This window comes from Muntiacus reevesi, chromosome 2 (assembly GCF_963930625.1).
Source record: "Muntiacus reevesi chromosome 2, mMunRee1.1, whole genome shotgun sequence".
NCBI lineage: Eukaryota > Metazoa > Chordata > Mammalia > Artiodactyla > Cervidae > Muntiacus > Muntiacus reevesi.
Genome location: NC_089250.1, coordinates 195764535 through 195780089, shown reverse-complemented (window position 1 = coordinate 195780089; position 15555 = coordinate 195764535). Strand labels below are relative to the sequence as shown.

At 44.1% G+C, this 15555-nt stretch overlaps 1 protein-coding gene across 1 annotated transcript in view; it reads right to left on the bottom strand.

The window, feature by feature from the left end:
* TMC5 (transmembrane channel like 5) overlaps positions 1-15555 on the bottom strand; it is a 51257-nt gene continuing 35702 nt past the window's right edge. Inside the window, exons 14-18 of the mRNA XM_065919285.1 lie at positions 14200-14275; positions 13893-14026; positions 8227-8400; positions 5947-6025; positions 1-138 (exon numbers count right to left, since the gene is read on the bottom strand). Coding sequence (XP_065775357.1) covers positions 1-138; positions 5947-6025; positions 8227-8400; positions 13893-14026; positions 14200-14275 — 601 coding nt within the window. The remainder of the gene's footprint in view (positions 139-5946; positions 6026-8226; positions 8401-13892; positions 14027-14199; positions 14276-15555) is intronic.

The window sequence follows — 15555 nt, the reverse complement described above, 5'->3', positions numbered from 1 at the left end:
TCACAGGGATCCCAAGGCAGCCTGCAGCCTCACCTCCAAATCTCTTCTTTCCAGCGTAAATGAGGTGGGGTTCGCTCTCTTCTCCATACCTTGCAGCTTGATCAACTTATCTATCAGGAACATTTTGTCTTTGCCCTCCTGCCAAGAAGGAAAACAAAAACAAAAATATGGAGAATGAATGATAGTGTGGGGTTGAGAAGCAAATGGTGGAAAGGTTGATTTTTAGGCAGGTAGGGTCCTAGACGGGCTTCCCTGCGAAGTCAGCTGATAAAGAATCTGCCTGCAGTGCAGGAGACCCCAGTTCGATTCCTGGATCAGGAAGATTCCCTGGAGCAGGGACAGGCTGCCCACTCCAGTATTCTTGGGCTTCCCTGGAGGCTCAGCTGGTAAAGAATCCACCTGCAATGCGGGAGACCTGGGTTCGATCCCTGGGTTGGGAAGATCCCCTGGAGGAGGACACGGCAACCCACTCCAGTATTCTTGCCTGGAGAAACCACGTGGACAGAGGAGCCTGGCGGGCTACAGTCCGTGGGGTACAGCACAGCCCAGGGTCCTGGACCCTGTGGAGGCTGGAGACTGCTGCCTCATTTACTATTGATGAGAGAGAAGAAACATCTCACAGCAAAACCAAATTAACCCCCATAGCCTTCCTAAACTGTAATATTCTCCTCTAAAGCTTTTATCCTAGCAGGCTGAGTAGCAGTTTTTTCTAGTCTGCTGCGAGAAGCAACCTACACACCATTGTCAGAGGGCCCAGGACAAACGGTTTATAGCATCCCTCCTCGTGGCACGCCCTTTGCCCTGGAGCACTCTCTGGGTGCCCAGCATTGCCTGGGTCTGCCCTGTCCTTCCACTGAGAATGTCAAAGCTTATAGTTCTGCATTGAAGAACACCAAATATATTTCATTTGTCAAAGTTATCTGTGTTAGGGCGTCCCTGGTGGCTCAGTGATAAAGAAACCACCTGCCAATGCAGGAGACGCAGGTTCGATCCTCGATCCAGGAATATCCCACTTGCCACGGAGCAACTAAGCCCATGCACCATGACTATTGGGCCTGTGCTCCAGACCCTGGTGAGAGAGTCAGTTCCTAGGCAGGTTGATAAGAAGTCCAGCGGTCCCCAAGGAGAGAGGGGTCTGGAATTCTCAAGGAGGAATAAAGGACAAATATTTTTTTTCCTCTACATTTCCTTAGGATTATATAACAATAATGTATGCTGCTTGAGGACAGTCTCTGGAAAAAACCATCTGGCAAATCCTGTTTTCTTAAAATGTCAGTTATGGGAGTGGGTCTAGTGAGGTCTTTACAACCTCCAGACATTCTTTTGATTCACTGTAATAAGTAATTAAAAAGTACACAACTCCATCGCTAACACTAGCGAGGGGGCACTCTTTCTGCTCCCTTCTGATGTCTACGTCAGAAGCTTTCTCTATCGCTTTATACTTTAATAAAACTCTATCACACAAAAGCTCTGAGTGATCAAGCCTCATCTCTGGCCCCGGATTGAATTCTCCTCCGGAGGCCAAGAATCCCAGCGTCTTTCGTGGTTCAGCAGCAGCCTTTCACTGGGAGTCACAAAAAGAGAACCCACCGCAATGAGAAGCAAGAGGGTAGCCCCTGCTCGCTGCAACTAAAGAAAATCCCACACATCAATGAAGACCCGGCACAGCCAGAAATAAATAAATATATAAAAATTTTAAAAAGTTATCTGTGTTAATGAAGTAGACCCTGACAAATAATTCCTGAATTGGGAAAGAGAACAAAGGCATGGGGTATGCCTTCCCCAGGAGGGGGAATCGCTTTCCTGTGAGTCTATTACAGATAGGAGAGTGCTGAGGTGGGCTGGGAAGCACCACTCAAGGTCTGTCCCATTTTCTATGCCCTTGTTTCTTCCTAAACTTCCACCCACTAATTTTAGCATCCACCAGTGGATCTTGCTTGCAACAATTATTACTGCAGTATTTGGTTCATAATGACCTATTTCCCTCATTCCTTCCACATTTAGTAATTGAAATTCTTCCGTAAGAAAGAGCGGTCCGTGGTAATTGGTACTTTTAACAAGTTCCCCAGCTGTCTTGGATGTGGCCAACTTGTTTGAAAATCTCTGGTCTGTAGCAACTGTTTTCAACCTCTAGTATGAATTAGAATTACCTGGAGAGATTGCAAGGCTACAAACTCATAGGCTTTGCCCAACAGAATTTTGACTCAGGAGGCAAAGCTGCACTGTAGCTGAGAGCATAAACTTTGGAGCTGCCTGATTCAAATCCCACTATTACTAGCCCTGTGACTTTGGGCAGGTTGTTTCACTCTATAAGCATCCATTTCCTTAATTTTAAAATAGAGGTTAAAGAAATGAATGTGCTATAGAGTGAGTAGTAAAAATTAAATAAGAATCTTTGCTCATCACTTAGCACCATGCCAGGCATCAATAAGTGCTCAACAAAATGTTATCTGTTGCCTCTATTGCTTGGAGGAGGGAAGGGTAATAAGAATTTGCATTTTTAACAAGGGACCAGGGGGTTTTGACATAGAATATCATACTTTGAGAAGGACTGTTCCTGAGCCTATTCCCAGTCTCTTTGAGTTTTTTTAGAGACAGCATCCCAGTCTTTGTGGTCCATATTCCAGGCAAGACTCCCAAGCAGGCAGGTCTGCATGATGTTTATGGTGCCTTCCTGAAATAATATCATCCCAGTAACTCCTGAGTTTACCTGACACTACTCTTACAACAGAAAGCTTTGACATCAAATCCCTCCCACGCTGAAATCTTCATAAGACTTGCCCCAAACATTCAGTGTTGCATCAGAAAACTATGGGTAATGCTTCTGGGGATAGGTGGGAAAAGGGTTTAGCTAACAAACCCATCAAAAATACTAAGAATCATGGCATCTGGTCTCATCACTTCATGGCAAATAGAAGGTGAAAAAGTGGAAACAGTGACAGATTACATTTTCTTGGGCTCCAAAATGACTGCAGATGTTGACTGCAGCCATGAAATTAAAAGATGCTTGCTCCTTGGAAGGAAAACTATGACAAATTTAGCGTGTGTGTGGGCTCAGTTGCGAGTGACTCTATGTGATCCTATGGACCATAGCCCACCAGGCTCCTCTGTCCATGGGATTCTTCAGGCAAGATCACTGGAGTGGGTTGCCATGCCCTCCTCTAGGGGATCTTCCTGACCCAGGGATCAAACCTCAATCTCTTATGTCTCTCCTGCATTGGCAGGCAGGTTCTTTACTACTAGAGCTACCTGGGAAGCCCCATGACAAACTTAGACAGCATATTAAAAAGCAGAGACATCATTTTGCCAACAACGGTCCATATAGTCAAATGGTTTTTCCAGTAATCATGTATGGATGTGAGAGTTGGACCATGAAGAAGGCTGAGTCCCTGAGAATTGGTGCTTTCAAATTGCGGTGCTATAGAAGACTCTTGAGAGTCCCTTGGACCACAAGCCTTCTTGCAAAGCAGCCAGTCCTAAAGGAAAATCAACCCTGAATACTCATTGGAAGGACTGATGCTGAAGTTGAAGCTCCAAAACTTTGGCCACCTGATATGAAGAGCCAACACATTGGAAAAGACCCTGATGCTGGGAAAGATTGAAGACAAAAGGAGAAGAGAGCAGCAGAGGATGAGATGGTTAGATAGCATCAGTGAGTCAATAGATAAGAATCTGAGCAAACTTCGGAGATAGTGAAAGACAGGGAAGCCTAGTGTGCTGCAGTTCATGGGGTTGCAAGGAGTAGGACACAGCTTAGCGACTGGCCAACATCAACAGCTAACCAATGCTCTTTCTTTACAATGCAAAATGTGCCAACTCAAGTGATCTGAAGCCCCAAAGATTCAAGCAGATAGACTCCTATAGTGTCCTGCTGCTTCCTCATATTTTCAGACATAAGTGCTCATGTCACAGTTATGTTGGTATTTAGAAGAAAAGGGAACTAGCCCAGTAGCAATGACCATCTCTCCGTGTCCAGACTTTGATCTCTAAACACCATTTGATCAGGACTCCTTGAAGAAATGCCTCATTCCTATTCTGGGACAGGAAACAAACAAGATGAGACCAGACCATCTTATCTTTCCAGAGAACAAGGAAGCAACCGAAGACTCCTGGGATCATGTCAAAAGAACTGAGGAGCTAATTCAAAAGGATTTCCTCTAGCAAAGGATGAGACTATTTTAAGCATAAACAAATGATTACAATTGAAAGATGCCAACATCTACTTAAATCTACGAATTCATAATGATAACTTCTCATTGGCCACATTTGGGGGTTCTAGGTTTAGAGAGTTGAATAGTGTCTCCGTTTTTAGTATATGTGGGGCCAAAGCAGGCACAGTGTCTCCGTTTTTAAAAGATATGTTTAAGTTATTCTTATTCAAACCCCACCACCTGTGAATATAACTTTATTGGAAATAGTGTCTTTGCAGATGTAATTAAATTAAAGGTTTTTGTTTTTTTTACGAGATCATCGTGGATGAGGATGAACCTTAAATTCAATAAGAAGTCCTTAGGCAAGAAGGAGAAACAGACAAAGAGAGAAAAAGACCCTGTGAAGATGAAGGCAGAGATGGGAGTTATGAAGTTATGCCAAGAAACACAAAGGTTAGTCAGCAGCCACCAGAAAAAATGAGGTAGGGAGGAGACTCTTGCTCTGAGCTTCGGAAGGAAGCAACGCTGCTGACAACTTGGCTTTGGACTTCCAGCCTCCAGAAATGTGAGGCAATACATCTCTGCCGTTTTAAGCTGCCACATTTGTGGCACTTTGCTTTGCAGCCCTAGCAAACGAGTACACTGGAGGACCAAATCATCATTTTGAAAACAGGTAAATAAAGGGAGTTATGTATTTAACCTCATCTTTCCTCTCCTGAAGGTATTTGAAGGTGCTCTAACAGTTGATGAGTAAAAATTCTTCTTTTATAGAAGAATTCCAGCTAATAAATGCAGAAGAAATTCTAGAATTAGAGTACCACTATTTTGCAATCCCTAATGAAATAAATGGACAATGAATAAAAAGGCGTGCATGCATGCTGAGTCACTTCAGTCGTGTCTGACTCTTTGCAACCCTATGGACTATACTCATCAAAGGCTGCTAAATCTATTAGGTGAAAGACTGCTGGGAAGCTTTATGGATAGGTTAGCTGACCAAGCATGGACCCACTGATCATTCTTAACATACGAAAAAGGAGACAATCAGACATTTTATGTTATGAGGTAATGCCATTAGAAATATTGACTTAAAAAAAAAGAAATATTGACTTAAACCATCACCTGTGAATTATTCTGACCAAAAAATTTAATCTGGACTTAATCATGTCTTTAAATTTCACCATTCATTTACAGGCAACACCAAAAAAAAAAAAAAAAAAACCTATTAAACACCACTGCAGGGTTGAAACTCAGATATATCCAGAATGAGGGAACTGCTGCATGACAAATGACCCGGTTTCTTCAACAATAAGTGGCAAGAGAAGAGGGAGGTGTGAACAGTTAGAGAGTGAAAGAAACATTAAAGACACATCAACCAAATGCAACATGTGACACTTTTCCAGAATTTTTACTTGAGTAATCCTGCTGTAAAAAGACACTAACTGGACAACTGGGGAAATTTGGCCTTTGACTGATTATAAGATGATAGTAGGGTATTATTAATTTTTTTAGGTGTGATGATTGGTACTGTGGTTATTTTCTTTAGTGTGTATCTCTTAGGTGTATGGAAGAGTCTACAGATAAAATGATATAAAGGCTAGGATTTGCTTGAAAATAATCCAGAGATTTATAGCAGAGACAGTATAGAGGACATAGGAGTACACAAATGTTGATGGTGGTCAGGGTGGGGTCGTGGGAAGTTTCATTCTACTATTTTCTATATTGGATGATGTTTGAAAAATTTCATTATAGAATGTTAAAGGTAATCAGGGTAACAAAGGGGTCCAATGGGACTTACGTTAATGATCTGTTCATGGAGCAGTCTTATCATAATCTTCCTTCCCTCTGTGATCTGCCAGTAAAGGTAAGTAATGATTCTGGAAGAGAAGAGAAGAAAGAATGGCAGATGCTCTCTCCAATGCTTTGCAGGAAAGAAAGAATGGCTGACACCCTCTCCAAGGCTTTGCAGGCTCCTAATTTCAACTGGGTAGCAACTCATTTAGGAATTCGTTTATTTGCTTACAGATGGATGTTGGCCCAGCCAGTGTTCGTGCAAAGTTGTATCTGAGTGACTTAGAGGTTAACTTCATTATAGCAATAGTTCTCAGGATTCTACACATAAATCACCTGAGAGGAGGAGAAAAGACTCCTGCCGTGGCCCCTCCTCAGATCAATTAATTGAGCTTTTTTGAGCACAAGGGCAGGTATCAGTATCTTTCCCTCTTTTAATTGCTTTATTGAGGCATGGTTGACATACTACAAAATGTACTCATTTTGAGTGTAATTCAATGAGTTTTAGTTAATTCATATAGTTATACAAACTTTACCCAATCTAGTTTTACTTTAATTTTTTTAATTGAGATGGAATTGACATATAACATTAAGGTGTTGATTTGACACATCTACATATTGCAATATGATTACCACCATAGTGTTAGCTAACACTCCCTCATGTCACAGGATTATTATTTCTTTTTTCTGTGGTGAAAACATTTAACAGTATTTTTATTATTATGTATTTATTTGGGGGCTTCCCTGGTGGCTCACTGGTAAAGAATCTTCTGGTCAAGCAGGAGATCTGAGTTCAATCCCTGGATCCAGACAATCCCCTGGAGAAGGAAATTGCAACCCACGCCAGTATTCTTGCCTGGGAAATCCCATGGACAGAGAAGCCTGATAGGCTACCGTCCCTGGGGTCACAAAAGAGTCAGACACAACTTAGGGACTAAACAACAACAAACAACAAGTTTATTTATTTTTGGCTGCGTTAGGTCTTGGTTGCTGCACAAAGGCTTTCTCTCTAGTTGCGGTGCACAAGCTTCTCATTGCAATGGCTTCTCTTGTTGCAGAGTAAGGATTTCAGTAGTTGTGGAACACAGGCTTTGTTGCCCCAAGGCATTTGGAATCTTCCCAGACCAGGGATCAAACCTGTGTCTCCTGAATTGGCAGGCAGATTCCCAACCACTGAACCACCAGGGAAGTCCTTAACAGTATTTTAAACTTGTTTTATTTATTTATTTATTGGCCGCATCGCTTGGCTTGTGGGATTTCAGTTCTCACACCTGGGACTGAACCTGGGCATAGCAGTGAAAACCCAGAATCCACACCCGTAGGCCACCAGGGAACTCCTGAGCAGTATTTTTTCACATATATGATTCTAATGTGTAACCAGAGTTTGGGAATATGGACAGTGCTATTCAAACTTCCTGTGGTACAGACTTCCTGGGATTTTGTTAAAATGCAGATGCTATAGGTCAGGGTAGGGTCTGAGAGTTTGCATTTCTCACAAGCTCCCCAGGGAATTAAAAGTCTGGAAGAGCAAGACAGAAGAACTTCCTATTTTAAGTAAGGGGGCTAAAGGCAAACCAGTGTTAGGGGGGAGAGCATGACCAAGAGCTAGGAGACCCAGGTTCTCAGCCTCCTCTACAATACATAGACTCTACAGCATGGGAACGATCCCTGTCTCTGCAAGGCTTCTCACTTCCACCTGTAAGATCCAGGGGTCACTCAACAATTGGCATCGGCTGGCTCCACTAGTCTGTGAAGTTGAGTTATGTCTCTACGTGAGGACAGACAAGTTCAGCCATCAGAATTTGGCTTCTAAAGAGGAGCAGCTGTCAGCAGACCAACTGTTCCTGCAGGAAAAGGAGTCCAGTCTTGGCAGATCTTCTGCTTTTTCACAAGAAGTTAGAAATCATTTTAAAATTTGAAAATGAAAGTATGCTAACCCATCTATCCATAACACGCAACCCACTTTAAGATAGTCACAACCTCAGAAAGAATCACACGGTAATTTCCCTAAGCATTCTCACACCCAGTTTTTTTCTTTTTGTTTTCATGTTAATTCTTAAGAGGGGGCAGAGCAGGTGTTCCTTTTTTCATAAACAGACCCCAAAAAGGGACAAGATACTAAATAACTTCTAGAAAAATTCAAGGGCAGAGTTGGGATGGCACAGAACACTGAGCTACGCTGCGGCCTTCGCCTTCCCACCAAACACCCGCCCTCCCAAGCCTAGCTGCCCACATGCTGAGTTGATGCGGTGTTTCCCCCTCTAGTTTTCAGAAGAACCCCACTTACAAGACAATGAGGGTGAGGATGAAGAAGAAATGCACGCTCCCGATGAGGTTCTGGTAGATCCAAACAACCCACCGGTAGCTGGACCTTTTATTCAGGGTGTCGATCCAGCTGTAGATGGACTCAATGAAGAAGGACAGACCTCGAAACGGACCACAATCAGCCGAAGGTTTCAATCTGATAAAACAAGGGACAGGGGAACATCTCTAGTGCCAGACTCAGGTATAGTTTTTCTAGAATAGCCCAGTCCTTTTTGGGTTCTTAACCTGGAACCAGTGATCCTTACCTGCTCCATCTACATCCCCTTCCAAAGCAAGCCCTCTCTCTCACAGGCCCGGCTGGCGTGTTTTGTCCTCATGGCCTTATTCTGAGGACCAGCTTTTGGACAGCAGTATCACTTGATCCAACTGTCACCCATCCAAAGACCAGGCTGTGACCTCAGCCATGTCCTGGCACAAAGAAATGAACTGGGGCGATAGGACTCTCTTCCTTAGGAACTTGAACTAAGAAATACAAAGAGGGGAGGCTATAATCTAGGGAAGCTAGAGCTGTAATAATGGCCACATGAAGTCAGTTGTGAACAAGCAGAAACTAGAAGAACTAGTTAGGAAGAGAGAAAAGAAAGGCAACACGGTGAGACAGCTGAGAACATCACGTAAGAGAGAAGCCTGCCCTGAAGCTGCCGAGTTCCAGTTCTACAAGTATTCTAAAAAGTCAAGTGCTCAGGGCTAGTGCCCTGGGAAGACCCGGAGGGATGGGATGGGGAGGGAGGTGGAAGGGGGGATCGGGATGGGGAACATATGTAAATCCATGGCTGATTCATGTCAATGCATGGCAAAAAACCACTACAATACTGTAAAGTAATTAGCCTCCAACTAATAAAAATAAATGAAAACAAATTTTTTCTAAAAGTCAACTCCCTTGTGCATTCATTTGCTCGTTCATTTGACAAAGGCCCACTGCACTTGTAACTGAGGCAGAAGATAGATGGGCTCCATGCTAGACATTTACAACTAGCCTCCTGTTTATATTTCTTGAGGCAAGACACAGATGGGCTCCAGGTGAGACATTTACACTCAGCCTTCTGTTTACACATCCAGATAGAAATAACAACAGCAACAGGGTAAATAGCTGGACTTTGTCTCCAGTGGATACTTTAGGAGAACAATAATGGTAAGGGTTGGAAAAGAAAATGTCAACCCAACTCCAGTACTCTCACCTGGAGAATCCCCATGGACAGAGGAGCCTGGCGGGCTACAGTCCATGGGATCCCAAAAGAGTAGGACACGACTGAAGTGACTTAGCACACACACAATGGCAAAGGCAGAGACAGCTGAGTCTTGCCCAGATAAAAGATAAAGAGACCACATTTTCTCATTCTTGAGGTCAAGGAGACCTCCCCAACCACACATGTACAGAAGGCTCCTTGGGGTTAAAAGGAGGGGGACCACCCCATAATAGGGGATGCCAAGCCTCCCACAGGCCTCTGTGCTGGAATCTATCTTGCCTAAAAGGTGCGCACGCACGTTGGGGAAAGTCCCAGGGCAGGTGAGGTATGGAAAAAGAGACAAGATAATTGGCCAAAGGTAAACAAAGACCCAGAAAAAATGCCCTATATAAATGATTTAGCCTCCTCTTTACCGGAGGAAGCTCACACCCTTTCTCTCCATGTATGTATCTCTGCCTGCCTTTATCTTAAATTAAAAAAAAATTGTTTCTCTGAGTGCACTCCCACTTACTGTACTGCATCTCTAATAATAAACTTTGTACAGTTTTTTTTTTTTGGTAGAAAAAAACTGTATTTTTACAGTTTTTGCCTCCTTAAAACATTCTTGCTTTCAAGCAAGACAAAAGCCAGGGGAACTTTGCTTCTAGCCTCTAGCCCTTGCTGGTCTAGCAGCTAGGATTCCTGCTTTTCACCCAGGCTACCCAGGTTTGATTCCTGGGCAGGGAACTAAGATCCTGCTTCAAGTCACCACTCACTGCTGTCTCCTCGAGATCAGTAGCAGGCACTGTGCTAGATACTAAGCCCTTGCGAACCCACAGTAAACAGGGCAGACATGATACCTGCCCTCCCAGGTTCTAATGGGAAAGATGGTCAAGCAGTGAGTGTACAATTAAACAAAGATCCAAACTCATTTCTGGCGTGAACTAGGAAATGAAGAAAGGAAACCGCCCTGAGAGAGAAAGGGAGGAGAAGGGAATGCACAGAAGATGGGGATGGTCATGAAGGTCAGATCTTCAACAGGACTTTTGAGCTGAGAGAGGAGAGAAGGTCAAACAAGAGAGCAGGGAGATCGCTTCAAAGAGATGACCCTGAACAGACTGGGAGGCTGGGGAAGGATGCAGCCATGGAAAGTGAGGTTGCAGGAGTCAGAGGGAGCCTGACCAGACGGGGCCTTTCAGTTCATCAGAGGAAGTTCTGTTCTCTGTGTGGAGACCAGGCTTCTCCCCAGCTTGGAACCTGTTGGACCTGGAGGAAGCGAGGGGTCTGTGCCAGTCAAGACGCGGCACCTGACAGGTGGTGACCAAACTCGGATGTATTCCTCCCTTGGTCAAAGCATCTGTTGGTTACCAAGGGAACTTGGGCTAAACACTGAATGAAGCTTGTCTTTTTATTCTGATCTGTAACATCTGGGGCCTTACTAATGCTAGAGAGACTGCCTTTCCCAGGGCTAGCCTACAAAGCACGTCTTTCATATGCAAACCAATGAGTCCTGAGCCCACATCCCACCCCACCTCCTCTCTCAAGCTCTCACACTCTGGGCCATTGTTCCTCTGCCCCCACCACCCCAGCACCAGGTACCAGACAACCCCAGATGGCCCCTACACCCCCGAGCCCGATGAGATTATTCACATTTGCCCCTCCTAAGCCTGTTGACCCTGCCTTGCCCTCTCCTCCCACTGAAACCACAGTAAAGACTTCTGCCCACATTTACTACTCTCTCTCTCTGCCTCTGACAGACGCCGGTGTCTCCTCCCCACGTGGTCCCCATGGTGAGACAGGTCCCCTCCTTTTGGGGTCTGTATTTGTTGTTGCTGTTGTTCAATGGCTTGGCCACATCCAATTCTTTGCAACCCCATGGACTGCAGCACACCAGGCTTCCCTGTCCTTCATTATCTCCTGGAGTCTGCTCAAACTCATGTCCATTGAGTCAGTGATGCCAGCCAACCATCTCATCCTCTGTCATCCCCTTCTCCTGCCTTCAATCTTTCCCAGCATCAGAGTCTTTTCCAATGAGTTGGCTCTTCACATCAGGCGGCCAAAATATTGGAGCTTCTGCTTAAGCATCAGTCCTTCCAACGAATATTCAGAGTTGATTTCCTTTAGGATTGACTGGTTTGACTCTTTGCCATCCAGTCAGTCAGTTTGGTCATTCAGTCATGTCCAACTCTTTGCAACTCCATGGACTGCAGCACACCAGGCTTCCCTGTCCTTCATTATCTCCTGGAGTCTGCTCAAACTCATGTCCATTGAGTCAGTAATGCCATCCAACTATCTCATCCTCTGTCAGCCCCTTCTCCTCCTGCCTTCAATCTTTCGCAGCATCAAGGTCTTTACCAATGAGTTAGTTCTTCGCATCAGGTGGCCAAAGTATTGGAGATTCAGCTCCAGCATCAGTCCTTCCAGTGAATATTGGGGACTGATCTCCTTTAGGATGGACTGTTTTGATCTCCTTCCAGGCCAAGGGACTCATTGTTTGCTGTCTAAACAATGGAAACAGTGAGATACTTTATTTTGGGGGGGGAGGGGCTCCAAAATCACTGCAGACGGTGACTGCAGTCATGAAATTAAAAGATGCTTGCTCTTTGGAAGAAAAGCTATGACAAAACTAGACAGCATATTAAAAAGCAGAGACATTACTTTGCCGACAAAGGTCCATCTAGTCAAAGCTATGGGTTTTCCAGTAGTCACGTATGGATGTGAGAGTTGGACTATAAAGAAAGTTGAACACTGAAAAATTGATGCTTTTGAACTGTGGTGTTGGAGAAGACTCTTGAGAGTCCCTTGGACAGCAAGGAGATCAAACCAGTCAATCCTAAAGGAAATCAGTCCTGAATAATCATTGGAAGGACTAATGCTGAAGTTGAAACTCCAATACTTTGGCCACCTGATGGGAAGAACTGACTCATTGGTAAAGACCTCAATGCTGGGAAAGATTGAAGGCAAGAGGAGAAGGGGATGACAACGGATGAAACAGCTGGATGGCATCACTGACCTGATGGACATTAGTTTGAGCAAGCTCTGAAAGTTGGTGATGGACAGCGAAGCCTCACGTGCTGCAGTCTGTGGGGTCGCAAGGAGTTGGACACGACTGAGCGACTGAACTGGACTGAACTGAGGTTGGTTATAGCTCTCATCAAGAAAGTGAAAGTGAGGTTGAAGGGGTAAGAAGAAACCTGACCAGACGGGCCTTTCAGTTCATTAGAGGACATTCTGTTCTCTGTGTGGAGACTTGGCTTCTCCCCAGCTGGGAACCTGCATGACCTGGAGGAAGTGAGGGGGCTGTGCCAGTCAAGACAGGGCACCTGACAGGTGGTGACCAAACTCGGATGTATTAAGCCCTAGGTCATAGCATCTGTTGGTTACCAAGGGAACTTGGTATGCAGATGACACCATCCTAATGGCAGGAAGAGAGAGGCTCTCCAAGAGACTCTCAAGAGTCTTCTCCAGGACCACAGTTCAAAATCATCAATTCTTCAGTGTTCAGCCTTCTTTATGGTCCAACTCCCACATCCATACATGACTACTGGAAAAATCATAGCTTTGACTATATGGACTTTTGTCTGCTTTTTAATATGCTCTCTAGGTTGGTCATAGCTTTTCTTCCAAGGAGCAGCTGTCTTCTAATTTCATGGCTGCAGTCACCATCTGCAGTGATTTTGGAGCCCAAGAAAATAAAGTCTCTCACTGTTTCCATTGTTCCCCCATCTATTTGCCATGAAGTGATGGCACTAGCTGCAATGATCTTAGTTTTCTGAATGCTGAGTTTTAAGCCAACTTTTTCACTCTCCTCTTTCACTTTCATCAAGAGACTCTTTAGTTCTTCTCTTTCTGCCATAAGGGTGATGTCATCTGCCTATTTGAAGTTATTGATATTTCTTTTCTCCTGGCAGTCTTGATTCCAGTTTGTGCTTCATCCAGCCCAGCATTTCTCATGATGTACTCTGCATGAAGTATCTAAAGTAGTCCAAATCATAGAAACAAAGTAGAAAGTGCTGGGAGGACAGAGGAGGGGAGAGGGAAATTTACAGAGTATGGCAGGTATAGACTTTCAATTTCACAAGATGAAGAAGTTCCAGAAACCTGTTACTAAACAATGTGAAATACTTAACTGTACTAAACTACACACTTTTACATAAGATGGCTAAGATTCCAGCTTGTGATTCATCCAGTCCAGCATTTCACATGATGTACTCTGCATATAATTTAAATAAGCAAGGTGACAATATACAGCCTTGATGGACTCCTTTCCCAATTTTGAACCAGTTCGTTGTTCCATGTCTGGTTCTAACTGTTGCTTCTTTTTTTGTTTTTTAACTGTTGCTTCTTGACCAATTATTTTTTCAGTGATAGTTGTCTTCTGATCTGTTGGTCTCACTATACGTGAAGAATGATAAAACCTACATTTTAAAACACCCCCGCCTCCAAGGCTGCCATCTCCTACCTCCATATGGTGATGGCCAGGGTGCATAGGACCCCAGTGAAGGATGGGAAGAAGAGCAGAAAGATGAAGAAAGTCATCATCTGCGAAGCCCGCCATGCTTTGCTCGGAGGCTGGAAATTCATCATCAGGCTGATCTGAAGAAAGAGATGCAGTCACCTCCCTTGTGCAGCCAGAGGAGCAGGACAAGGGGACCCCAGCTAGACACCAGTTCCCTGATACCCTTCCCAGGCCCCCTCGCCCCATTCCAACCACCACTGGGTCATATGGGACAGCAAAGCCAATTGGTTCCAACTTCAGACTGACTCACATTTTTGACGTAAAACATGATGAAAAGAGTAATCATTTGGATAAAGGGCAGCAGAGGACAGAAGAAGGTTCCAATCCTATGAGAGAGTGGGGGTGAGCATCAGAGATCAGGGAATGGGTTAATGACGGGTGTGGGGGAAAGGGCGAGGGTGTTACGGGCTGCACTGTGTCCCCTCCAAACGCATATGTTGAAGTCGTAACCCCAATACCTGAGAATGCGTTTGGAGATAGGGCCTTAAAAGAGATAATTAAGGTAAAATGAGGTCACTAACCTCATGTGGGCCCTAACAGACACACAGAGGGAAGAAGACCATGTGAGGGTACAGGGTGAAGGCGCCATCTACAGGCCAAGGATGGAGGCCTCAGACGAAGTCAACCCTGCCAACGCCTTGATCTTGGATTTCAAGCCTCCGGAATTGTGAGAAAATAAATTTGTGTGGTTTATTATTTAATAAATAGCCACTATTTAAAGTACCTGTGGTACTTTATCATCAAAGCCCTAGAAAACTCATACAGAAGGGGACTGCTTCCAACACGGCAACCCGGCAAATCCCCACCATATCCAGAATCCACAGTTCTAGGAAAGAGATTCTGCAGAGGACGTTACCCACAGGGCCGTTAGTGAAACCCCCAGATGGCCTTCGGGCAGCCCTCACCCAGGTGTCCCAAAAGTGGGGCATGAACTCCGCCTCCTCATCTGGCATTCGAGAAGGCCTGACGTCCTGCCAGGACAGGCATTAAACTGCACTGTTACAAATGAGAAGGGCCCTCCCTCTAACTCTCCCCAGTGCTGCTGAGGCCAAAAGAAAATCTCAGCTTAGGTACTAATGTCTTTGTGTCCTAACACTTGCCAACCTCCTTAGAAAAAAAAAAAAAAAAAAAAAGAGGCAGTTTTTAGATTGAGAGCCTTGATAGTAGCATCTAGCTAGAATTTTACTTTTTATGATGGGTTTGATTTTATTTTTCAAATGACTTGCAATTTAAGTCAAACGATATGATTTTCCATTGATGATGATAAAATAAAGACTCATTAAAATGTATTCAAGTTTATAAAAAGCACTCAACATAAAAGAGAATATGAAGTTAAAAACAGTCCAGTGATAGACAAGCCAAACAAAATAGGAAGGCTGGTTAAGATGGTAAATTTTAGATTATGTGTTTTGTACTACAAATTTAAAAAAAGAGCCCTTAAAAGGATAACAACAGTCATATAATATCCCTACCTATAAACATTTCTGAGTCAGTTACTCGCCAAGCACTTAATGCACGCATTTTCTCACTTAATCCTCACCAAAATTCTATAACGTAGATGCTACCATTTCCCCCATTAACAGATTAGAAAACTAAGGTTTAGAGA